This window comes from Cyanistes caeruleus, chromosome 11 (assembly GCF_971803275.1).
Source record: "Cyanistes caeruleus chromosome 11, bCyaCae1.hap1.1, whole genome shotgun sequence".
Classification (NCBI taxonomy): Eukaryota; Metazoa; Chordata; class Aves; order Passeriformes; family Paridae; genus Cyanistes; species Cyanistes caeruleus.
Window position 1 is genome coordinate 14,325,441 of NC_141711.1, and position 24,346 is coordinate 14,349,786.

Sequence of the window (24,346 nt, forward strand, 5' to 3'; positions counted from 1 at the left end):
CCCATCCTCCCACCAGAGCCCCACAGCTGAAACCAGAGCCAGGTGAGGTGGTTGTGGGGCATTTGGATAAAATAAGGAAAACTGTTCCAGAGCATTTAGTAGCTCAGGAGAGGATGAACTGACATGCTGGGGAAGAGGAAGGGAAGCAGCCTTGTTAAATCCCTTGAGGCGGAGCGGGGAAAGGCGCTGGAGAGGAGCATGAGCACACACATGGACACTCAGGTGCATAACCTCACATGTCTGTGGCCCTTGCCCCAGGCTCTCCCATGGCAGCAAACACCTCCCCCCTTCAGATACACTTTCGGCATCAGGATACAAACCCTGTGGAGCTGGCTTGGACTGACATTCAGCATGAGCACAGCCCAGGTGGTCCCAGATCATGGTTCTCTCCATGCCTGTCCTGCTGGGCACAGGAAGCTTTTTGGCAGGGGGAATGCAGGAAAGCCAACCCAATGCACACAGAGTCCTGGGGCCTCTGGCAGCCCCTAACAGTGGCATAAGGATGTGTTCCTGCCTGCAAGCAGCATTTCAGTGACGGTGCAGGAGAGCCAGGCAGGCCTGGGGCTGGCCATGCAGCGTGCTGAGCTCCGCCACGGCTTGGTAACTCCAGCGATTAAGGAATACTCAGGAGGAAAGCTGTTCACACTGATGATTTGGCTGGTTTCCTTGCTTCAATTAGCATGCAGGAGCTCCAGAGGCCTCCCAGAAAGCCAGGGTATAGCAGGCTTTTGAGTTTTAATATTAGTAATGCTGAAAGCCAGCCAGAAAAATCCCAAACTTTATAACTACATCAACAGAGGCCGTAGATTCTGCATATTGTAGGGGCTGGAAGGAGCTGCCAGCCTGTTGGAGCCAAAAGTCATCCTGCAGCTGCCCTGTGCCTAGAAGGAGCCCCTGGCTGCAGTCCTGCTCTCACGTACCTACTGCCCACGGCAAAGGGGACAGAGTCCCGTTGGGTATCCCCCCTTCCTCCCTAGCCTGGGGTCTCCACCTGCTCTGGGGCTTAATGCCTTTACTTTTCCATTGTCAGCCACAAAGAGACCTTGTGGCTGCTCAGCGATACAGAAACCCAAGCATATGAGTGCAGTGAAGCTCTGCCCATCCAGGGACTGCTCTGCATCTCCTCCTGCCACTGCCTGGCTACACAAGCCTCTCTCCAGTATGCTGTGTCCCTCTGCATTCCTGGTGGGACCAGCTTCAGTCCCCCAGCATTTTGTCTGTGGCCCAGCACCTTTTTGGGGCACTGTGCATCAGGCTCAGCTGCTCAGCCCCAGTGGGACTGGCACGCTGGCAGCCCTGCAAGCCGTGCCCAAGGCAGCTCCCTGCCTTGCTCCGAGGGGGATCCTGCCTTGTCACTGCACACTTCTGGGGCTGGCCCCATCCCAGGGCTTCTCCTCCCGCCCCCGCAGAGGTCGGTCCCTGGGGAGGCAGGGACACCGTGTCCCTCTGAAGGCTGTGGGCCACGGTGCATTCAGTCACGAACAGCCGCACTGTGCTGCCTAAATTGGAGGCGCGGGCGCTGGCAGGCGGTGGTGCCTCCATGCCCTGCTCCAGTGCCTGCCATGGGCTTCAGGGGCATGCCTGGCAGTAGGGGGGGGGGGGGGGGGCTACATGCTGCCCACCCCCTTCTCCCCAGCTCCTCTTGTTCCCTGGGCAGCCAGCAACAGTGCCTTAACCCAGAAAGTGGGGCTTTAACCCATCTAACCAAGAAGGGGGGGCTACAAGCCCAGGACCCCATTAAAGCCTTGCCCCAGGAAGGGAACCTGCTTTGGGCATCCCATTCTAGCAGTTATCCCCATTAGCAAATCCCTGTGTCCCCATGGCACGCTCCTGCTTCCCACTGCAACTGCTCTGCGGGAGGTACCAGCTGGGGCTGGCTCAGCCCCTGACGCCGGGGCAGCACATTGCTGCAGCAAGGAGGGAGTGAGGCTGACAGAGAACATTGCTGTGCCCACTGCAGGCCCTCCCCCCGTGCCCGCAGCATCACCCCTTGTCAGGGGGATGCATTGGGACAGGGATCGATGAGCTGGGAAGAAGCTGAGCTACACAAATGCACTTTATCGATCCACTGAACCCACCTGCTGGGAAACAGACCCCCCCCATTTACAGCCCAGAGCAGCAAAGCACTTGGCTGTTGCCAGCCAGGACACACAGGGAGGAGGGGGAGGCTGCCACATAGCCCCATCACAGTGCACCAGGCCTGCCTTCCCTACCATCACCCGTGGGGAAAGCTGGGACAGGGAGCTGGCACTTGTAGCCTCTTTCAAGCCACCCGACTTCCTCTGTGGAGCCGAAAAGGGAATGTCACGCTAGAGAAGCCCTGGGGCCCCAGCGAGGCTCGGCAGCCCTGCACAGAGGAAACAGACTGTCACAGCTGGGCCACGCCTGCCACCTGGTGGAGCGGCCCGGGGACGCTGGCAGGGACCCCAAGCCCTGCGGTCTCGGTCCTGAGGAAGGGGTGGAGGTATTCCCCACCTTGGCTCACTCCGAGCTACACACCCCTCAAAAATCGGGCAGCAGCCTGACAGTGCAGCAGGGGCACAGGTGCAGCTGCAGCAGCCAGCAAAGCAGGATTCACCCATTCCAAAAATCAGCCACAGAATGCTGGCCTTGAACCCCAGAAGAGCTGTGCACCAAGCACAGAAGTTGCTCCTGGCTTCATCCCAGCCCTTCCTGTGCCCACCTGGACAGTAGGAAAGCCCACTGCTGGCTCAGCTTTGCGTGGAGGCTGAGCAAGACCCAAAGCCAACAGCATCAGTGAAGGCAGAGAACAGAAAGGCAGTAACAGGAGAGCTGCAGGACACCGCTGGTGAACCTCATCCTCCCATGAGCCAGCCTGCTACAGCTTCCCTCACAGCATCGAGGCAGGCCACAAGAAGCCGAGGTGGCACGTAAGAACCTTGCCAGGGATACCACCCACACATCACCCCCTCCCTGCCCACCACAGGGCCAGCATGCCCAGGGCTCCTGGCCAAGGGCAGACACTACTGCTGCTCTGCTCCTGCTCCTACAGTGATGGCAAGAAGGGCTACAGAGATCTGACGCTCCAGCAGCCACCATCCATGCTGGAGCTGTGAGAAAGATGCTGAGAATAAAGCACAGCATAGGAATGTAAGGAGGGAGGCGAGTGGAGAGCTGCAATGGAATGGAGACTCCAAGATGAAGTCTCATCAAGGAAGAAGCAGAATGACAGGACAAGTAGCATTGGCAACTTAATTCTTCATTCACCCACTGAGAAACAGAAATAGAGTAATTTTTGGATGTATTTCATTTGGAAATGAGCCAAATTGGCAACTAGAATCAAAGTCTTCAAAAAGTCTATACAAAGATGTATCATACAAAATGTACAGGAAAATTCTCAAAAAAAAAAAACCAGACAGACAATACAACAAAAGGAGAGCAGAGACAGTTTGAAAGCACAGCTAACAGGTCCTGCTGCTGTTCCAGGGGGCAGGAGCAGCACCTGGACAACACGCTAAAACACAGAATACATTACACTATTTACAAGACCGTACAAAGATCAGCCATCCCCTTTGGTCTAACCAGGAGCTCTCCAGCATGAAGTTGGGTCAGTTCAATCTGCTCATGGAAGTGTTTGTTACATGCCGAGCAGGGGACAACATCCAAGGGAATGAAATGGTCAACTCTAAACCAGAACCAGGATACAGCCAGGTTACCAAGGCTATGGAGTTTAACAGTCAGTTCTTGCTAACAAGAAGTGCTCTGCAGGCCAGAGGGGTTACTCCATCTCCGTGAAGCGAGCGAACATGGCTTTCCGCACCGCATCTTTGTACGAATCTGCCGTGGAGACACCGTAGGAGCTGCCCTTGGCTCCCAAGCCAGCTCCTCTCATTCTTACTTGGGCCTGCAAGGGAAGAGAGACACACTTCAGCTCTGCAGCGAGCCAGACCACAATGAGGGCACCACCAAAAATCCCATCAATCCAGCCAGTTTCCCAAGCTTTCCTGGGGATCTCCATAGCCATCAGTACCATCATGGACACCAAGAGACTGAAGTACATGTAATACCCCATTCCACATGCCACTCTGGCCCCACTCCAACTGCACAGAACAGTTCCTAACAGTCAAGGCCAGGTATGCCAATGACAGGATGGAGGGCAGTCCCTCCTGGGGTACTTGGGCTACAGTGCCTCAGGAGTCAAGTGCCAAAGGGAGGAAGGCACAGCCCTGCCTCTGCTTCAGCATCTGATGGGACAAACATGAGCAGGAGCCAATACAAACAGAGGCAGCTTTGCTGTGGCTGGCAGTTTATTCCTCCAGAGCTCTTCAGCAGCAAGTACTTCTGGTTAAACAAGAACAAAAACAATGGGACCAAACCTCCTCTAGGATACATCCCTCTTGACTTACCTCAATGGGTGCTGTGATGCCCTGGCATTTTCTCCCCAAGCCAGAACCTTCCCTCCAGCCCATGGCCTGCAGCATCTTGTTCCCTATATTACTGTTGTCAAGGCCATCTTTGGTGGGCTGCTCGTAATTCCTGCATGAAGAAGAGATGAGTTAACAAGTTGCCCACACTGCTCATGGTGCACTGAGGCAGCTCTGAGGAGCCTCCAGATACCTACACTGTGCCTGCATCGTAGACCTTCTTGCGCTTGGGCTCCGGGGGCTCAGGGATGCCGTACTTTTCCCGCCTCTCAGCTGCTCTGTCTCTGTATTTCATCTGCATAAAGCAACTATAGTTAGCATGGATTTTAAGATGTCTTTTTTCAGCTTTGAGCTATGGGATTCAGATAAACACCTGCTTCTACAGAAGGCAAACTACTACCACTGCACTAATACTAACACCACCAACAGCAGAGCCCAAGACCCAAGTTCCTGGAGCACCATCTCAACCAGCATTGAGACAAGAAGAGACTTGCAGGTTTCTAGTCCCAGCCTGGCAGCCCTGAGCTAGAGGTGGAATGAGCCATCCATGCTAAGCTGTATTTGTGGGATATGGGACACTCCTCTCCATCTAATAGGGCAGCAGCTCTGAACCTTGACTGGAAAAGGGGTTGGGATTATCTCAAGTGACGTGTGTCAGGATAAGGAGAGCTCAGCAGATCACCTGCACAGGTTTTCCATTAGCTACTCATCTGCTCATCTCAACACTGACCTCTCTCTCACGCAGCTCCAAGGCTTCAAGTTCCTGCTCGGAAAGCTTTGATCGCCTATATATATCCATGTTTTGCTGAAACAAGAAGATAAGATTCACTTTAACAACGTGAAATACGCAACAGCTCTTTTCAAATGAGGTAGCTAACCTTTGGGAGAGTAGCAATCCACCTGCAGATTTTTGCTTTAAGAGAAACAGTTTTCCAAACAGCAACATGCCTCATGGCTTTGGTTTACATACTGAATTGTAACAACCCAGTATGTTCCTCACCACGCAGTGTAACTACCTTGTGCAAGTCAGACAGCTGCTGGTGCCGAATCAGAGCATCTTTGTTTGGGAACTGCCTTCTGCACAGCAGACAAGCCATCTTCTTCCAGTCAGTCAGCTTCTCTTCCTCATTCTCCATTCTTTCTAGTAAGTCTTCATCATTATCACTGTCACCACTGTAGGCAGCCACAAGGCCACGCTGAAAAGGAAAGACAGCATTAAGGGGAGTGCAACAGTGCCACAGTTCACAGAGCACAAAGAGGGAACAAAGGCTGCAGAGGTTTATCACAGGAGGAACAGCATGCTCCCATTACCAAGGATGAAATCACTGAATGCCTGAGGTTGGATGGGACCACTGGAGGTCATCCAGTCCAACTGCCTTGCTTAAGCAGGGTCTGCCCCAGCACATACTGCTAAGGATTGTGTCCTTATGACCTCTGAGCATCTCTAGGAAAGGAGACTCCACAGTCCCTCTAGGAAACCTGCTCCAGCGCTCAGTCATTCTCACAGTACTAGTTCTTTTTCTCACGTTCTCCTGGGTCAGGGATTCCTAACGGCTGGCCTCGGCACTGAAGACTGAATCAAAGGTGTTTAGTATTTCAGCCTTCTCTGCCACCTCTGTTTCAAGGGTCCCTGTTCTATTAAGCTAATGGGCCCACACTTTTACAGTACAGCAACTCAAACTCACAGTGGCTGCAAGACAGTTCCCACTAGCCAAACAATTCTAAGCAGACCCTATACAGAAACATCAAAACCCCAACTGAGCTCAAGGCTAAAAACCATCACAGCTGTCCACAGTTATCACAGTCACCCAGCCTACTGCACTTGCATCACACCACTGCAATCATCAGCACCACTTTTTACAGGTAATGCCATGGAAATCTGGGTTTGACAGCAAGTATTAGCTAGAGCTTCTCCATCATACTCACCTTTAGTGGATTTTCATCATCCCCGTTTTTCAACACCTCTGGCAGGATCTGCTGTCGCTCAGACAGAGCTCCCTGGATGAGACAAGAATGCCATGAGCATGGAGCTCTCTGTCACACGACCCCCCACCACACACCACTGCCAGCACTTTCACCTTTTTCTCAAAGAGGGCAAAGCCTGCATCTGCAGCTGCTGACTCCTTTCGCTCCTCCTCCCTGGTACTCAGTGGCTGGAAGCTATTCTTGAAGTTCTCCTTCTGCTTGTTCAAACTCTTTGCCCAGCGTTCCATGTCTTTAGCAATCTGAAATGCAGAGTGGTTTGCTCACACAGCTCTTCTCAAAGCTATCAATCTCTTATGACACCCATTCAATCTCACATGTAGTTTCAGAACAAGTCAACCCACTATCTTTTATTTTTAAACCATGGGACACTGGATGTAGTGCAGCTGTTCCCCGGTATACAGTGTTCAAAGATAACACAGCTTGCTGCTTTTACTGTACAAACCCTTCTTATCAAGCTAATCCTCTAAGTGATGGCTCAGTTATACTCCCACTGATCCTGGCAGGATTCCATAAGCACTCCTCCTATGCAGAGCTTATTTCTGCACTGAAGCCTTGCCAACTCCACCTCTCCTCAGACCCCCACAATGCCTGCAAATTGAAGGCATGCACCCCATTGAATAACCTCGGATTTCCTTTGTCATGGAAAAGAAGTATTATCCCATTTCACAGAGAAGACTACCCCAGTTACTGTCTGATTCTGTCTTTTACCTGTTGGGCTGTTTTACTTTTAGGCTTCTCTTTCTTCTCTTTCACTTCTTTGGTGGTGGTTGTGGTAGCTGTCTGTTGGTACGTGACACCTTCTGCCGCAGGCATGTAGGTTTCCTTTTCGCCATCCCAGTACAGGTACTGCTGGGTTAAGGCATTGTAGTAATACTGCCAGAGGGAAGGAGAGGCAGACAGTTAAACACCTCACACGAGCTCAGTGACCACGGGAGAACCCAAGCAAGCTGATTCACACTACTGCACCACACGGGAAGGCGTTTTGTAGAGTCCAAACAAGTTTTGTAGACTCCACAGAGGAGTCGAAAGGCAGGAAGTGGCTGAAGCCTCTGTCCCCAAACACAGCACTATGGAGAATCTTTTGCTTCTCCCAACAGACGACCCACCAGAGCCCAGAGCTGGGTGCACTTTGCTGGGCACTCCGCAACAAAACAGCTGTTACAGTGGCTGTGACAAGTGCTAATCCTATGTGGGCCAAACGTGGAGGAAAATTAAGGAACAGGAGAGAAAAATGCAGGGCTGTACCAGAGGGAAATCAAGTCCCAGCCCTATACACACTGCTGAGAGTTATCTGCAACATTTGGTATGTTGTGCACTTCAAATGTCACTCGTATGATGATAGGGAACTAATGGACCTTAACAGTTAAGACATGTGGGAAGAACTTGTGTTTACCTGGGAATTAGGATCATAGTAGAGCCCTGTTATAGGATCATAATAATATCCTGAAGATTCATCATATTGGTAGGTGGAAGTATCAGGGACAGCTGTAAAAAAATTAAAGCGTGGGACATGGTCGTTCCAGACGAATTCAGACAGGTATCTTTCTACATTTCAGGTAAAATTCGGAGATTATAGCAGCCACGTCTGTAAAGGGCTCTTATTCACCCATGCAGCCAACGCTCTCCAGGGGCAGCTTCACCACGACACAGTGATGGAGCACTTGGCCAAAGCAGAGTTTTACTGCTACAGTGACAGAAACCTGTCCCCAAGAGCAGCTCCCGAGCACTTACCGTACTTGGTTCCAGGCACTACGCCAGTCGGAGGAGCTGCCTGTGCCTGAGTGCTAGTGGTAGGTGGTGCTGATTGTGTCTGAAAAAAACACAAACCACAAACCTCAATTAGAAAACCTGTCACCGAGAAAACAAGGACAGCGAGCCAAGGCGTGAGCAGCGCACCCTACGCGTACGACAGCTAACTCCTCCTCAGCAGCATGCTTGGCACTCACCTTTAGCAAAGAACAAAACCATCCCAGAGAAGAAATGGCAGGTGACTTATGACCACAAGCTCTGTGACTAACCCACGGACACCCAGAAGCTTTGCTGTACCACCCATTTTAAAAAGCAAAGGCTATAACTAAGCCATATATCCCAGGCTTTGAAAGCAAGGACTTATCAGTGCTGTAATTACTGGAGAGTCAGGTGAGTTTGTCTGCTGATTATACAGCTGAGGACTCTGGGACACAACTGCAGCTGTTGTCGTAGTGACCGGAGCTCCTGCCAAAAGAGAGCAGCAATGCATAAACGAATGAATTTGTAAAACAGTACTGCATCCTAGGGCTAAAATTACTTTGTTTATAGTTTCAGCTATTAATTCCAGCTCCAGCAGCCGAACAAGGCAATAAACATTCAAAAGGAGATAGATACACAGTGGGTATCTTCTACCCAGACAAGAAATAGTTTCCTTTTCAGGAGGAAATATTCTGCTCCCGAAGTCAGCAATTTCTGGCCTCTACAGCTGTTAGTGCTGAACATTTGCTAGAGCTGCTTACACCACTATCCTAAGTTGAAGGCCTTTGTCAATAGTCTGAAACAGAGGCTTTTCTCTCATCTTGCACAAGAAGTTCCACTTCAACAAATCTGTTACAGTTCTCTAGTAATGCATCCTCATTCAGACATCCTGAGAGCAAAATGAGCCAAGTCTTCTTTTGCACAGCAAAGTAACATAAAGGCTGAGGCAAAATACTGCTGTAAAATTATCATTACAAACAACTGCTTCTAAGATGCTGGAAGCACTACCTGATATGGTAGCTGAGTCTGTGTCCAACACTCCTCCTTGATTTTGGTAGTACTGCTGATAATCCTGGGAATACTGTAAAGGAAAATGAATGACAACACAAGGTGAGTAATCTGCATACCCAAATTATGACAATCTGCTGGTTAAAGCACCATCTCTACTACTAACCTGAGCATACTGTGAGTATCCATCTTGTCCTGACTGGAGATAGCTGTAGTCAAGGGTGCTGCCCTCTCCAGTCTGTGGCTGAAATTCAAAAAGGTAATTTTTGTCAGGGACAGGTGAACAACTTTATTAAATAATTTCATGCAGCCCACTGCCTAGGCTCCAAACTGATTTGGGACCAGATGTGTCATGGCTGGATCAGCCATTAAACAGTTCAACCAAGCACATGGCAAGCAGGGCAATTACATGGTGTGTATTTTAATTTTCAGGAAAGCAGGACTGTGAGTAAGAGTCTCCAAATCATACCTGAGTAGATGACCACTGAGCTGCAGCAATGGCTGTACTTGCCACAGAGAAAGCGCTGACTCTGTTACCGTCTGGAAGAAGCAGGTCTCTGCAATCACAAAATCCATGCACCTGATTAAGTACTGCTTTTTACTGAAGTGTTTCCCTATGCAAGGAGGTGGGGTCTGCCCTCACACAGGGATTTCTTGCCAGTCATAAAACATTCAGAATGTAACAAATGAGCCAAAACACTGCTCGGCAAGTAAAGGAACTTCAGGTTCATTGTTGTAGGGTCAGTAACAAGTCAGGAGGTCTCCAAGGAAACAAATGTGCTGTGCACACAATCAATTACAGTGTTATCTTCAGAGGACTGGAAACAGAGGTGTGGGGAACACTGCTTTCACTCTCCTAATATACAGTGAATAGCAGGATGCATGCAACTCTAACGACTTACAGGAAGCAAAACTTTAGAGTTAAGAAGCTTAATAAAAGCCTGGGTAACAAGAAGAAAACATCCAATATAAAGGGAAGGGGTGGGTGTGTGAGTAAAAAAAAAAAACAACAAAACCAAAAATGCAATTGACTGCTATCACAACTCACTTTCTGGCACTCTTTGCAAAATCAACACCAATTGTTTTGCCATCAATTTTTAACGGTGGCTGAAGGCTTTGTAAAATCTGTAGCAGTTGAGAAGCATCCTACAACACAAAATAGTCATTATTACGAAAGGCAGTTTACTGAGGGGGATTCAGAAGTTTCCCAACTCCACTTTTTCAAGCAGAGGCACTGGAAAGAGATAAAGATGTAAAAACACCTCCATCTCCTCATCCTACACACATGCAGAAGAGCACAGTGAGACCCTCTACAGCCCATGTGAAAATACTGAGCATTTCCCTGGGTCACTAAGTATTAAGTATGTTCCAAAATTTTAGCTTTATCAAAACACAAATTACTCCAAATGGGCCATCACCAAAAACTGAGATTAGGCACTTGTTTTAACACAACCACCTGCCTTCCTCCAACTGAAGCAGGTCCAAACTGCTGCTCAAATTTGACGTACAGATTCAATGAATCACTTAGGTTAAAATCATCGAGTCCAATGGTTAACCTAGCACTGCCAAGTTCACCACTATGTCACATCCCTCAGTTTCACACCCAGATCCAGGAACATAGATTCACTGCCCTTCAGGGATCCCATGCCAGCATATGACCTCCCTGAAACTTAGGAGGCTTTTCTTGTACCTCTGCAATTTCCTGTATTTCAATTTATGGCTGCTGCCTATTGTCCTATCCTTATGTATCCTTGAGAATATGTTTCTGCTGTCCATGTACCCTCTCACTGGATGCTGCTGAGAAAAGCAACATCTGCCTCCTCCTTCTCTCTTCTCAAGGTGGAAGAAGCCTAATTCTATGCACCTGTTCCCACATGGTATGCCCCAGATCTTAGAATCTGTCAACAAAGTTTGGCCCTGCACCAGTACTTTTGCAATCCAAGCACGAAGCTAGGCTGCAATCTAGATCAGAGCTCTGCCACAAAAATAGCTTTTCAATGTGCTCCCAACATCCCACCACCTTTCAAACTGCAGCTACATATTATCAGCTTTGACACACTGTGTCCATCAACACTCCTAGAAGGGGGCCAGTCCTTCATACAGCTTAGGGCTCTAAAAGCTGCAGGGAGAGAAGGAGGTTAACCAGCTGCTTCCCTCCCAACACCATTAAGATCCTCACCATGGCAGAAGACAGTTGCACAAACGCAAAGCCTCTGTTCTGTTGAGTCTGCTTGTCTTTGATAAGACGAATATTATTGACTGCCAGAGATGCATATGGAGACAAGGCAGTCATGATGGATTCCACTACTGTGTGAGGAGCAATGTTTCGAAGAATGATGGCTGAGGAGAGAAAGTATGACATTAGCAGTGCACACCATGGTTTTGCAGAGTATTTCAAGTCCTTCAGCTGGCAGGCTGAGGTATGGAAAGGGTTTTTAGTATGTGTGTTTACATTTCACATTCTATAGTAAGTCAAAGATCACTTACTATCACAGTAATAATCCACAGACTGAACGGCTTCTGCTGCTCCAGGTGGTACCTCCTGTTCTGAATCTTTGTAAGGAGAAAATATTTCAGTCAGGACATGGCTCATTCACTTCAAGCTCAGCATTTCATAAGCCAGCCTAGAACCTACATGGAACTCTACATAGGCCAGAAAGTTTCTCACAAAACTGGAAGAGATCATGGTAACGTACCGAATTTGTCTGCTCCACAGCGGAAGCATTTTAGCCTCCTTCTGAAGTTGTAAAGGCAGCACTGGGACAAACAAAAGAAGCCTAGTAAGAACTTGGGTAATTTTAATAATGCTGCATTTGCTATACACTAACAAACCCCAGACATTCACACAAAGTAACACAACAAAGCTAAACCCACCAGAATAATCCAGAACATTGAAAGCCACCCTTCTCTGCACCACAGAAGCTTTTCAGAACATCCCAGATACTTCCTCCCTAGTCATCCCAAATTAGTTAACTGTGTAGTCTTTATAATCCCAGGCACAGTCACTACTACAAAAAGCAGCGTTAGAAGGGAACACATGCTGGGGAATAATTTAACTTCATGGAGGGAGCAGGAGCAGGCTTGATTCAGGTGTCACTTTCTTTAAAGCACTGAACAAAGTGGAGCGCTCTAGAGCAAGACAAACTCTCCCACAGAAACATGTGTTGTACCTTGTTGCAGAGCCAGTCCTCAAATTTAGGCCTTGGGTTGCTGTAGTGCATTGCAATCTGCTTCCCTTGGATCACCAGCTTTTTCTGCAAAAGAAGTGGTTTCAATTATTCCTGTATCAAGACACACATGTCCATTTTCCCATGGCAGAGCACCCTTCGGAGGAATCAGTGCTCCTGAATTAAATGGACAACATATGGGGAGGATGTGGAGGACAACCACCGCCACCTACACCCTGCCCATCCAATCCTGCAGAGAGGAGGACGAGGGCAGTAAGAGAATGGGATGTGGAGCAAAGATAAACAGAATCAGGGAGTGTAGAAAAAGCTGCCAAACACTAAACGCTGACATGGAACCAGAAAGTGTCTCGAAGGAGACAGAGTCCTAATCTGCTGCATTCAGATTAACACATTTTTAGGAGTCTCTTTGCCCCCACATTTCTATTCACTTCTGGTATAGCACTGAGCGACTTTTAAAACATGTCCTTAGGTGACTGCTTCACTTCGTCCCCTACTCCAAACACCCCAGACCTTTTAACCACATTTGGATTTACTTTTCCAAGCATACTTCAGAAGTGTCCCCTTGAAAATACAGTAATTCCTCCCAAAGGGACCCTGCTTAGACTTCTTGAAGGCTGGATTACAAATGCCATCAACGGAAACATGAGTGGTTTCATTTGACTATTGCATCAGTTCAATTGGAAGCCTGCACAAGAGGTTTGTGTTCTTCATTCAGGCAGGAGCTCTCCAAAATGAGTAACTAGATTGCATGTGAAGCTTCTCCAGGGGTAGGAAAAGTTCATAATGCTTTCAGCATGTCCTCTCACTCTGACTTCAGAGGAGTTAGGAATTTACAGCTATTAAGAAGCCTTGACTCTCAGCCTCACGCTTTGCCAAGCGTGGGTATGCAGAATGGCCTTTCAAAATATGGCTATGAACATATTTTGGTCAAACAGGTGGAAGCACATGTGAGGAAGTGCATATTAGAGGCCACACCCCAGACACTGCAATGGCAGAACCACTTTTATAGCAGGTTTGCTTTCTGCAGAGGTACCACAGTGTCAGGACCGGTGGCTTTTCTGATAACAGGGTCTGACACAGATCTAGCACGTAGCATGAACAAGGCTCTTACATTCTGCACGACTAAATAGGGCAAAGCCATTGCTCCTACCGGCAGGAGGGAGGGTTGGAGGGCCCAGCACTCACTGGATGTGCACACATAGAAACAAGGCTGCTGGCATAGTTGCAATACATCATTCTGTCATCTAACAGTCAGCAGCCCGGCTGCTGGGGACAGGCTATGTTTTCCCTACTACTAAGGTGGCTGGTTACTGGAGTGAATTTGAGAGTATTATAATAAATTATGCATCAATACAGCTTTGTATATATTAAAAAAATCGATTTCTGAAAATATGCTCAGCATTAGTTTATTTGTTTTAGTCTTTCCCCTGCAGCCACCTGCCATACTGAGCAGCACATCAGGAAAACAGAATTCAAGAGCTGCTCTCTGGCTGGGGAACTCACCCACAGTGTGGGATATATGAAATGCTATTCCAGCACAAGGCATATGACAACTTCCAGCTACTGGAACTGCCATGAATCCCATTATGGTGCCATTTCTTTATTTTAACATGAACAGAGCAGAAAAACAGTCTGTTTGCTGTTGTAGGACTGCTGCATCAAATATTCAGGTGCAAGAAAAATCAGTGATTTAACACACTTTGCTCACTTTGGGAGTATTTTTAAATTCTATTGTTAAAACAGGTTACAAATACTCAAAAAAGTAGCAAAAGCAAGTGAAACTGCAGTGCTACAGGAAAATCTCATGGGAAAACAAACTAGAGGATTCTTACTGCATTTTGGCTCCTTATCAAGTCATAGCAACAAAAAAGCCAAAATACAGAGCCTAACAGATATGAGATCTTACTCTCTGCCTGATTTAGTTTAAATGAATGCTTTTTCCTCTAGAAGAGCCAGTTGCCCCTCTTTTACTGGGGTAACAGATTATTGCCAGGAACTGACACTTCTCTTTCAGGGTTAACACCAATTTAATACAGAGATGTGGTGCCTTCTCTGACAACAGAGAAGGAAACATCAAGTGGAAATAAGCTAAGATTTTCTAATGACTACTAGCTAAATCTTCATAAGCCAATTAAATGGAAACCAAGTCATTTAAATCAATGGCACTTTTTACCAAAGTAGAACTTTCTCTCCTAATTTTACCTTATATGTTACAAATTTTAATATATACAAAGCTTTTATTCTTTAAATCACTGTTATGGAACAAACCACTCCTTCCACCTCTTTTTTTTTTTTTTTTTTTTTTGTTAAACTGTACAGACTTGTTCCATTTTCAGGAATATCTAGACTTGGTGAGTGAAGCAACCTGATTGGCTTCCATCCAGCTGGTAGCATCTTGAAAGTGATAAAACTCCACGAAGGCGAAACCACGGCTTACACCTAGAGACAGCATTCAGATATAGACGGGATACTTGTGTTAGTCAGTTCCTTTAAAACAGGTGAATCTCTCTCCAACTGCTTCATTACTTCATGACAAAGCAGCTTTACAAATGCGACGTCAACTGCTGGGATCTGCTTGTTATTTTGCCATGGCAAGGAACCAAGCTGCCTTAACTGGCTACATTTCACTTGATTTGAATCCATGTTTAAGGGTAACCATGCAACAGACTACAAACTATTAAATGGGTTTACACTATTATTACTTACCAATACCTGTTAACAAAACCCCCTGTAGACAGACTTCTTTTAACATGTTGACCAGCTATCTAAGTCTTCCAAAAAGCCACATTCCTTAGCCATGGCAAACCTTTTATTTTTTATTTTTATTGCATGTGCTTGCAGTTTGGGGACAATTCTGGATACTCTTTTGGGCTGGGGAAGAGGAAGGTGATGTCAAAAACTGGATTAAGAGCTCTCACCTGTCTTTCTCTTCATCAGCCTCACGTCTGCAGGCTGAGGACCTTCAAAGGACTCAATAAGCTCACGAATCTGCAGGAGATTTTGATCCAACAGTTAAAATTTTCACAATTTGGCAGAGAGAAGTCAAAGAAATAAGCTACCTTGCAGTACCGCGCAAGAGATACACAAAACAACACTTTCAACACCATCTCAGAGACAAGGAAAACATTTACTGAGAACCCAGCAGAGGACTGATGAGCATCAAAGTCCACATAATCTTTTGCTACATGCTAAACCACAACTGTAATCCTCACTGAGGACACTGGATCATCCAGAATCTGAATTCCTACAATCCTGTGTTCTGAGATTACTTGGACAGTATTTGGCAAAGACTGTGCACGACCCCAAGTTTTTAAGAAGAACACTGCTGGTATCCTTCTCCCTGCATGTCTAAATACCTTTCACTCCTAGCAAGATAAAACAAGAAGCCAGCACTGCAAGGCTCCATGATGAATGTACTCCTAAACTTCATGCTAAAGATCTTATCCTCTAACTGATCCAAATCAGCTTTTCAGGATAAAGTAGATTTGTAAACACCATGTCATTAAAGAAGAAGCTAAATAAATGTCAGTTGTTCAGCTATAACAAAGCTGCTGCAGCACAGGCAACCTCAGTCACCGTACAGAGGCATGGAGGAAAAACAAACACCAACAAATTTTTTAATTCTACAGTAAAAGACACAAGGTTTTTCAGCAGCTTTCACAGAATTCAAATGACATTATGTGCAATAGGGCTGCTCAGCAGAATCAAACTTTATCTAAAGCTGCCCTTTTATATGCTGACTGGAAATAATATCAGATATGCAAGTGAATTTTTCTTATGAAAAATGCAGGGAAAAAATGAAAATTGTGTAAACAACCATTAGTAATGTTAACTTAAGAATTCTACTCTGTGTTCCAAAATGCACTGTATACACTCTGAGTCAAGAATTAAACATTCATATAAATTATGCTACAGTTATTGCACAACTGTAGAGCTACATCAATAACTCAGGAAGAAGAACTGTTCTAAAGTGTTCTGTGTAATGTCTGATTGGGCTGCCTCATTTGTATGCAGGAACCTACGCTTGATTACAAATCCTCATGAAAATATTAGAGCAATATCTAGTGATTCAGAACCCTCAATATCAGGAGGGTAGTAAGTAATCAATGAAAATGCAAAGGAAAAAGTCTCCATTATAGAAATGGTGCAAATATATTCTCTGCACTAGCAACTGAAGCATATCGGCACATTGGAGGCAGAGGCGGAGTCTTGACTGAAAACAAACTGGGTTAGCTCAGTTTTTACCCCTCAAATAAGACTTGTGGGCTCATAGCTTGGTAACCAAAATAACCCAGCAAGAAAAAAAAAACAAAAACCTTACCATAAATAAGAAAACCTTAAAGCTTTAACATCTTTTTATTAAACAAGTTAGACAAGCAAGCAGCAAGCTCGACAGTACTTGCTCGTCAGCTTGGCAGCAGCCATTTTGACTCCCACAGCTGTGCCCACACAAAGCAGCTTTGTGCGGTGCTGTGCTCCGCTAAGGAGCTCGGTGACTGTGTGTGACCCCATCGGTCACAAGTTCTGGCCTCGAGAAAGACCAGAAAAATTGGTGAGTGCCACCTCTTTGTCTCTGTCCACCTCCCCCCTCCCTGCAGCGGGGCGAAGCTGCAAAAAAAGAATATCTGCCTCTTCCCTCCCATACAGAAAAACAGCAAAGAGCACGTAGTTTAAAATCCACTCTTAGGAAAGCATTCGAACACGCGTGAAAAAACGAGTATTTACGGCTTGTTCCGTTTGAAAGGGACTGACTAACATTGAACTGACCTCTATTACTTAACACTGGGAGTTTAAATGCTTTCAGCACTCAAAATGGCAGCGCGACAGCGCTGGAGAGGGGCCACCATGATGCAGCGCTCAACAAAATGGCAGCAGCCGCTCCGGCACGGCCCTGCCCGGGGGCAAGGCAGGCACAGCTCTGCCCGGCTACTCACATCGTTCTCCGTAACCGTGATGGGGAGCCCACGCAACATGATGGTCTTGCTTTCTTTTTCATCGTTAATATCGTTCCTGTAGTCGTGCTCGCCGTAGTCGCCATCGGAATGGTAGCCGTCCTCTGATTTGTCGCTGTTCCTGCGCTCCCGCTCCCTCTGGAAGCCAGCGCCCAGGATTAGCCACCGCGATTCCCTGCAGCGTGTCCCCACAGTGCCACACGGACACCGGCCGCCTGCCCGGGGCTGGTCCCCATGGCCTCGGGCAGCGCTCCCGGGTTAAACCCGCTCCCGGTGCCCTCCGCCCCGCAGTGCCGGCCCCGGCCCCCCAACCCCGCTCACCTCGGGGCTATCGTAATCGCGGCTGTCGTAGTTTCTATCATAATCTCGGCTATCGCGACTGTCGTAGTCTCGGCAGTCCCGACTATCGTAGTCCCGGCAATCGTAGTCTCGGCTGTCCCGGCTGTCGTAGTCGCGGCAATCTCGGCTATCGTAGTCTCGGCAATCGCGGCTGTCGCGACTGTCATAGTCTCGGCAGACCCGGCTGTCTCGACTGTCGTAGTCCCGACTGTCGTAGTCGCGGCAGTCTCGGCTATCGCGGCTGTCGTAGTCTCGGCTGTCGTAGTCTCGGCTATCATAGTCGCGATAGTCATCATAGCGGTCACCGCGGCGCTCCTCACTGGACCTCTTGTAGTCATCCCTCCGCCGGCTGCGGGACTCCCGCTCGTCGCGGTCCTCCCTCTCCACGATGGAGCCGTAGCGGCCGCTCCGCTCCGTCCTGCTCACCCTGCGGGGCACAGCGGGCCGAGCTCAGAGCGTGAAGCGTCCGCCGCGACCCCCACCACCGCCCGCCTCCTCCCGTCTCCCTTCGCCCTCCCGCCGCCGCCGCCACTCACCGCTTGTCCGAGCCCATGCCGCCGCCCAGGATCCGCAGGCACCCGGCACAGCACTATCCGGCACCACACGCCAAGCACACCCGCACAACCCCTCTCGCTGCCTCGCCACAAAATGGCGCCTAAGGGACCGCCCGTCTTCTACCCAGCAACCACCTCGCGCCCCGACTGGAAGCTTCCAAGCGGGGCGCAGGCGCCGGGGCCGTGAGGCACGTCGGGAAGTGTAGTTTGGGGGGGCTGCCGCCATTAAGGGACCTGGGGTCCGGCCTGCCCCACTTAGGGGCCCGGAATGCTCAGAGCCCCGTCCAGCTTGACTCTCGACACTGCCAGGGATGGGGCAGCCGAAACTGCTCCGTAAAACATGTCCCAGTGCCTCGCCACAGTGCATTTCTTCCTCACGTCCAAGCTAAAACTGCTGTCAGTTTAAAGCAGCTATCCTTTGTCCTATCACTACATGCCCCACCCAAAGTCCTTCTCCAGCCGACTTGGAGCCCCTTTAGGCACCGGAAGGGGCTCTAAGTTTCTTGTGGTGTCTTCTCCAGAGTGAAGAACCCCAGCTTCTCCCCTCTGTCAATAGCTAAATTGTTGTCATGGCCTACCATCCCTTTGGGGAGCACCTGCCTGAGTTAAGGTGAATCTCTTCTGCCGCCAGTGGAGGACATGGCACTGTACCCCCGCCTGCATGCTTGGGTCATACAGCCAAGCCCAGGAGCTGCAAAACCAGCAAGACTTTGGCTCCAGCAACGTTGTCCTCTCCATGTTCCCAGTACAAAGGGCACCTCTGCCTTGTTCCCATGACACTGGCGCTAGTCCCTGCTCCTGCACAACTCCTGGACCCGCATCCCTCGGAGCACACCATGTGGTGGCAGGAGCAGGCAGAGGTTGCTGAGAACCCTTCAAATCACGTTCATATGCAGTCAGGTCCTCCTCACTGCCTGACCCTTAGCCCTGAGTGTTTGCTTGGGGCCCAAGAAAAGATAAGTAGCACACAAAATGGTGCCATCTTTAATTTTTTTCAAGACAGTTTTGGTAATCTCAGGGCATGGCAGAATGGGGCTGGCTGAAGGGCAGGGTGGTGTCAGGGTCATACTTCATCCAGGGACTCCTTGGCAGAGCAGGCAGTACAGAGCAGTCAGGCAGTACAGAGCAGTCAGGCAGGACAGACAGACAGGCAGTACAGACAGGCAGTACAATCAGTGCAGGCAGTACAATCAGTGCAGGCAGTGCAGACAGGCAGTACAGACAGTGCAGTGTAGACAGACAGGCAATATAGTCAGTACACTCAGTGCAGACAGACAGGCAGACAGGCAGTACAGACAGACAGGCAGTACAATCAGTGCAGGCAGTGCAGGGAAACAGCAGGCAGGCCTGTCACAGGGTGCATGCGCTACCCAGAGGTATGTCAGCTGTTTTCGCTGTCATCTGTGGGTGTTGCCTAAGGAAAAAGTTTCTCCTCTGGGCAAGCTGCCTGACCAGCCTGAAGTCTCTCGGCAGCTCCTCGGCAGGCAGCCCTGGGCAGCGGGAGCAGGTAGGACATGGTTGCTGTCTGTACCTCTGTTCCCATTGCTGTCCCCAGCACCCTCTCTTCCGCTGGGACTGACAGGGGGCATAGCAGACAGGGGCTGTCCAAGCCCCCCCGCCCATACCAGAGCATTTCAGTGGTCTCGAGAGGGACTGGGGGGATGGCATTTCATGTTCGGGGGGATAGCATTTCATGTTTGGGGCGTGTCACTGCATTGTTTCCCGTCTTGCATTTCCCTGGGGGCACAGAGCTGGGCGAGCCTTGGGGACACACTCCTGTGCATTGGGGGTTCCTAGTGAGGGGAGGTGGGGGCCAGCAGACCCTCTCCAGCCAGACTCTGATCCTCTTCCAGCTCTCCTGATCCAAGTTTGCTATGCAAGCAGCTGAGTCCCCCTGTGCTCCCCCTTGGCTTTGTGTCACTGGGCTCTTTCCACTTTGGGGTCCCTCAAGGGCTGAAGGCTGTTGAGAGGGTCACCCACCCTGAACACAGGGAAAAGATTGAGATAGTTTTTGGGCAGAGGCCACATCCCCTCCTTCAGCCCTGCTGTAGGCTGAAGGCATAGGGAAAGCAAGGCACAGCCCACCAGACTTTCCCAGAGGGGCAGCTTGGCAACTCTCACCTCTCCCTCTGCTGTCTCCAAGGATTTCTCTGGGGGATTAAGGTTGCTCTGACTCCGTGGCATCGGGGGAGCTCAGTCATGGCTTCCAAGCGCACAGCTTCTTCCTTGAAGCAGCCAGAGAGCAGGGAAAAGAAACTGAAAGGGGAAGAAGAGGATGACACCTGGAGTTCCACCTTGGCAACCTTGAAAACTGCTGCCAAGGAGAAACGGCCTGCCACGATTGATGGACTGTGCCCCCTGAGCACAGCACCAGGTGCTCAGGTGAGAGCAGGATGGAGGTGCTTAAAGGGGCAGGGGTAGGAGGGCTGGAGGAGTCTCAGAGCAGCCCCTGCCCTATGACACAGACTGAGCCCAAATTTTCCTTGCAGACCCCTGTGTGTTCCCACTGGGACGTTTTGGCACCCTCTCCTTCACCAAACACTTCCAGGTGCCAGCCCAGGCCATGTCACTCACTGTAGGTCTATGAGGACTATGACTGCACCCTGAACCAGACCAATATCAGTGCCAACAACAACAAGTTCTACATCATCCAGCTCCTTGAGCATGATGGTGCCTACAGCGTCTGGACCCGCTGGGGCCGCGTGGTGAGTCCACCCAGGCATCACTCATCCCCTGTACCTCTGCTGCCCCCACCCTGCCTTCAGAACCCCAAAAACTGAGGGTGAACCTGGTGGTCCCTAGTCCCAAAGCAAGCACCCAAGTGTCCTGCTACAGCACTTTAATGGGAGGGCTTCAAGGACCTATTGCCATACAACATAGTCAGGCTGTCTGGGGCATGTGGCACCTGTCCCGGCAGTGAATGTGTGTGTGACAGCCCAGCAAGGAGTCCTGGGGTGTCTTCCTGAGCTAGTGGCTCAGCACATTTCCTGCCTGTGGCTCCAAGCCCTGCTATCACAGCCCCCCTTGTTCCTGCCTGCTCCCACTGGCATGGGGCTGGTGGAGCAGGGATGCAGGGGAGCTGCTGACTACTGCTGTCCACTGCCAGGGGGAGGCAGGCCAGTTCAAGCTCATGCCCTGTGCCTCCCTGGAAGCTGCCAAGAAGGACTTTGAGAAGAAATTTCGGGAGAAGACCAAGAACAGCTGGGCAACAAGGGAGAACTTCATCGCCCAGCCGGGGAAGTACACGCTCATTGAGGTGCAGCCAGGGGCTGGGCAGGAGGTGGAGGCTGTCCTCAGGGTGAGTACTCCGGGCACCCAGGTTGTCACCGTGGTGCGATGATCCTCATCACACTCCGGGCCCATTGAACACGAGGACATCCAAGAGGGTCAGCAGGATGGGATGGGTTTTGAGAGGGGTCTGGGTGCATGCTGAAACAGCTTGCAGGCAGAGATATGGGGCTAGTGGGTTAAAATGGAGGGGGAGGGCATCCTGAATGAGAAATGTGACCTTCTGTGGAGCATCAGCTGTGGAAAGCTGCGGAGGCAGCACCTGCCCAATGCTCTGCTGCCCCAGCACCAGGCTCTCCTCACAGAGGTGGGCAGCCCTGGTGCACTGCTCCCACAGGCTCTTGCAGGCTCGCAGCTGATGTGGGGTGTCTGCAGGTGGATACCATGGATGGGGGCAAGGTCTGCAAGCAGCGGGTGCTGCCCTGCACCTTGGACAGAGCCACACAGGACCTGGTGTCCCTCATCTTCAGCAGTGACATGTTCCAGGATGCCATGCAGACCATGAATATCGGTAGGAGGTGATGGGTTGATGGGTGACATGAGCTTGGGCTGCAGGGTGCTGGTGAGGAGGTGAACAGGGCAGAGGTGCTGATGGATTCTAGAGCATCCCCTCTGATATGCTGGCACCTGATGGGACTGTGGACACCCCATGCTGGGTGCCCACACTTGCCCATGGTGATACTGGAGGTTCTGGGAAGTAGCTGTGGAGCGAGTGGGGTGGATGGGTTCACCTTGCCCTCCCCTGTAGATGTGAAGAAGATGCCTCTGGGGAAGCTGAGCAAGCAGCAGATTGCGAGGGGCTTTGAGGCACTGGATGAGCTGGAGGCAGTGCTGAGGGAGCAGCCCCCCCAGGCCTCTCGCCTGGAGGAGCTCTCCTCACGCTTCTACACCATCATCCCACACAACTTTGGGCGGGCGCGGCCACCCCCCATCAACTCCCCTGACCTGCTGCGTGCCAAGAAGGACATGCTGTTGGTGAGATGCCAGAGCACACGGTGCATGGCTTCCCTTCCCCGTGGGACAGGGGCTGCTGGCAGGAGGCTGGGCTTGCCCTGGTTCCCCGGCGCAGTGCCCAGCACTGGTGGTGAGGATGTCCCTGCTCTGTCCCTGCCAGGTGCTGGCTGACATTGAGGTGGCACAGAGCCTGCAGGCACAGAAAGTGAAGGAGGAGGAGGAGGAGGAGGAGAAAGGAGTTGTCCATCCGCTGGATCAGGATTATGCCCTGCTCTGCTGCCAGCTCTCCCTGCTGGACCCGGCTTCCCAGGAATACCAGGTGCTGCTTGTTCCAGTGTCCCATAATGGGAAGCACTTATGTCAGGCCTGCAGGCACCCCAAAGGCTCCTATTGTCCCAGGGGGACCCTGGGCATTGCTGCAATGGCTGCCTGGAGTGACACAGCTTTTTTGCCTCCCCCTCGGCAGTTGATCCAAACCTACGTGGAGCAGACCGGTCACAAACTCCAGATCCTCAATATCTGGCAGGTGGCCCGAGATGGTGAGGTGAGGACAAGGTGATTCTCCCCATATCACAGTGGGAATGCCACAGTTGCACCCCAGGATTTCTTCACCCAGGAAGGGATTCAGCCCAGCTGGCCAGGGCCAAACAGGCACCCAGTCTCCTGCCCCTCCAGCCAGGCACTAGGGCTGGACTGGGGAGGTGGGCGGTAGTCCTCTACCCCTGGGCACCCTTGTGTCCCCGTGTGGACAGCCCTTAGCTCTGCATCTCTCCAGGGTGAGCGTTTCAAGGCCCATGACCTCCTGGAGCACCGGCGCCTGCTTTGGCATGGCACCAACGTTGCGGTGGTGGCGGCCATCCTGAAGAGTGGGCTGCGCATCATGCCCCACTCGGGCGGGCGCGTGGGCAAGGGCATCTACTTCGCCTCCGAGAACAGCAAATCAGCCTGCTATGGTGAGGGTCCTGGGATGGGCTGGGCTGCTTGTGATGGGTCTGTGTGAACCTGGCCATCTTTGCATACCCCTGTCAGGCAGCTGTGGGCCTGCCAAGCGCCTTCCCTGCCATGGCAATTGGTCCCAGCATGGCCTGGGCACAGCCAGGTGGGAATACCAGGGATGGTGCTATCACCCCCATCCCTTTCTCCCATGGCAGTGGGCTGTACATCTGAGAGGGTTGGCATCATGTTCCTGACGGAGGTGGCCCTGGGCAAGCCCTACCGCATCACCCGTGATGACCCCACGCTGTGTCAGCCACCTGCTGGCTATGACAGTGTCCTGGCCTGTGGCCAGACAGAGCCAGGTGAGCCTGGGGCAGGAGGGGTGTGGTGGGCACAGGACAGGGGGAAAGAGAGGCCAGATCTCAGTCTGATGTGGTGGTGTGGTGTCTTCTGGCCCAGATCCTGCACAGGATAAGGAGGTGCTGATGGATGGAAAAAAGGTGCTGGTGTGCCAGGGCAAGCCCATCTCCATGCCTGCCTACAAGGACTCCTCCTTCAGCCAGAGCGAGTACCTCATCTACCAGGAAAGCCAATGTCGGATCCGCTACCTTGTCCAGATCCGCTTCTGAGGGTGCCTGGGAGCACCACGGCCCTGGCCCAGCACCAGGTGGTGACACCTATAAGCCCAGAGCACAGTGATCTGGACTCTCTGGCCACCCCACCTGGGGCTTGGCAAGGGCCAGGCTGGCGTGGGGACTGAGCTTGCTTTGAGCATGAATAAAATCACTGCGCCTTGCACCGAGACCGAGCAGTGCTCTTGCTTTCCTGCCCAGCAAGGCGGGTGTGCTATAGGGAAGGGTGTCAGTGGGTCCCTGCAGGGATGGCACAGGTGGCTCTGGAGGGGCTGAAACCTTCAGGTAAAAGCTGGTGTCTTTGAGAGGCCAGCTGCTCTCGTCACCTTAGCAAGGCACACAGCTCATGGGCACCCCTTGGCATCAGAGCTACAGAGGATGAGCAAGATCTGCTGC

General features: G+C 50.7%; 3 protein-coding genes across 3 annotated transcripts in view; 2 read left to right on the forward strand and 1 right to left on the reverse strand.

The window, feature by feature from the left end:
• GNAI2 (G protein subunit alpha i2) overlaps positions 1-18,838 on the forward strand; it is an 80,491-nt gene extending 61,653 nt beyond the window's left edge. Inside the window, exon 9 of the mRNA XM_086845309.1 lies at positions 18,829-18,838. The gene's annotated coding sequence lies outside the window, so the exon portion shown is untranslated. The remainder of the gene's footprint in view (positions 1-18,828) is intronic.
• Positions 3,246-18,847, reverse strand: RBM5 (RNA binding motif protein 5). The gene is made up of 24 exons (XM_023935471.2): positions 18,123-18,847; positions 17,569-18,013; positions 17,230-17,385; positions 15,214-15,283; positions 14,661-14,734; positions 12,278-12,361; positions 11,804-11,864; positions 11,595-11,660; positions 11,287-11,447; positions 10,156-10,253; positions 9,577-9,664; positions 9,274-9,351; positions 9,108-9,180; positions 8,500-8,585; positions 8,103-8,181; positions 7,765-7,856; positions 7,080-7,244; positions 6,464-6,610; positions 6,312-6,383; positions 5,402-5,581; positions 5,116-5,190; positions 4,583-4,680; positions 4,368-4,497; positions 3,246-3,865 (listed from the first exon to the last, which is right to left on the reverse strand). The coding sequence occupies exons 1-24, from the start codon at positions 18,137-18,139 to the stop codon at positions 3,740-3,742; spliced, it is 2,721 nt and encodes a 906-aa protein (XP_023791239.2). The 5' UTR covers positions 18,140-18,847; the 3' UTR covers positions 3,246-3,739.
• PARP3 (poly(ADP-ribose) polymerase family member 3) lies at positions 18,829-24,122 on the forward strand. The gene is made up of 11 exons (XM_023935473.2): positions 18,829-19,647; positions 20,284-20,522; positions 20,720-20,845; positions 21,247-21,438; positions 21,804-21,939; positions 22,177-22,403; positions 22,543-22,701; positions 22,849-22,926; positions 23,158-23,335; positions 23,534-23,680; positions 23,778-24,122. Exons 1-11 carry the CDS (start codon positions 19,113-19,115, stop codon positions 23,945-23,947), a joined length of 2,187 nt encoding a protein of 728 aa, XP_023791241.2. The 5' UTR covers positions 18,829-19,112; the 3' UTR covers positions 23,948-24,122.
• The last annotated feature ends 224 nt before the right edge of the window (positions 24,123-24,346 follow it).

What these genes read in the sequence shown, in the direction of transcription:
- RBM5 (XM_023935471.2), bottom strand. An exon ending in AGACTCAGCTACCATATCAG is followed by an intron (nt 8,586 to 9,107) that starts GTAGTGCTTCCA and finishes CTCTTTTGGCAG; the next exon opens with GAGCTCCGGTCACTACGACA. An exon ending in TTGCCCTCTTTGAGAAAAAG is followed by an intron (nt 6,384 to 6,463) that starts GTGAAAGTGCTG and finishes TGTCTCATCCAG; the next exon opens with GGAGCTCTGTCTGAGCGACA.
- PARP3 (XM_023935473.2), top strand. Translation starts at nt 19,113, where the DNA reads ATGGTGCCATCTTTAATTTTTTTCAAGACAGTTTTGGTAATCTCAGGG. An exon ending in CATGCAGACCATGAATATCG is followed by an intron (nt 21,940 to 22,176) that starts GTAGGAGGTGAT and finishes CCTCCCCTGTAG; the next exon opens with ATGTGAAGAAGATGCCTCTG. An exon ending in CCAAGAAGGACATGCTGTTG is followed by an intron (nt 22,404 to 22,542) that starts GTGAGATGCCAG and finishes TGTCCCTGCCAG; the next exon opens with GTGCTGGCTGACATTGAGGT.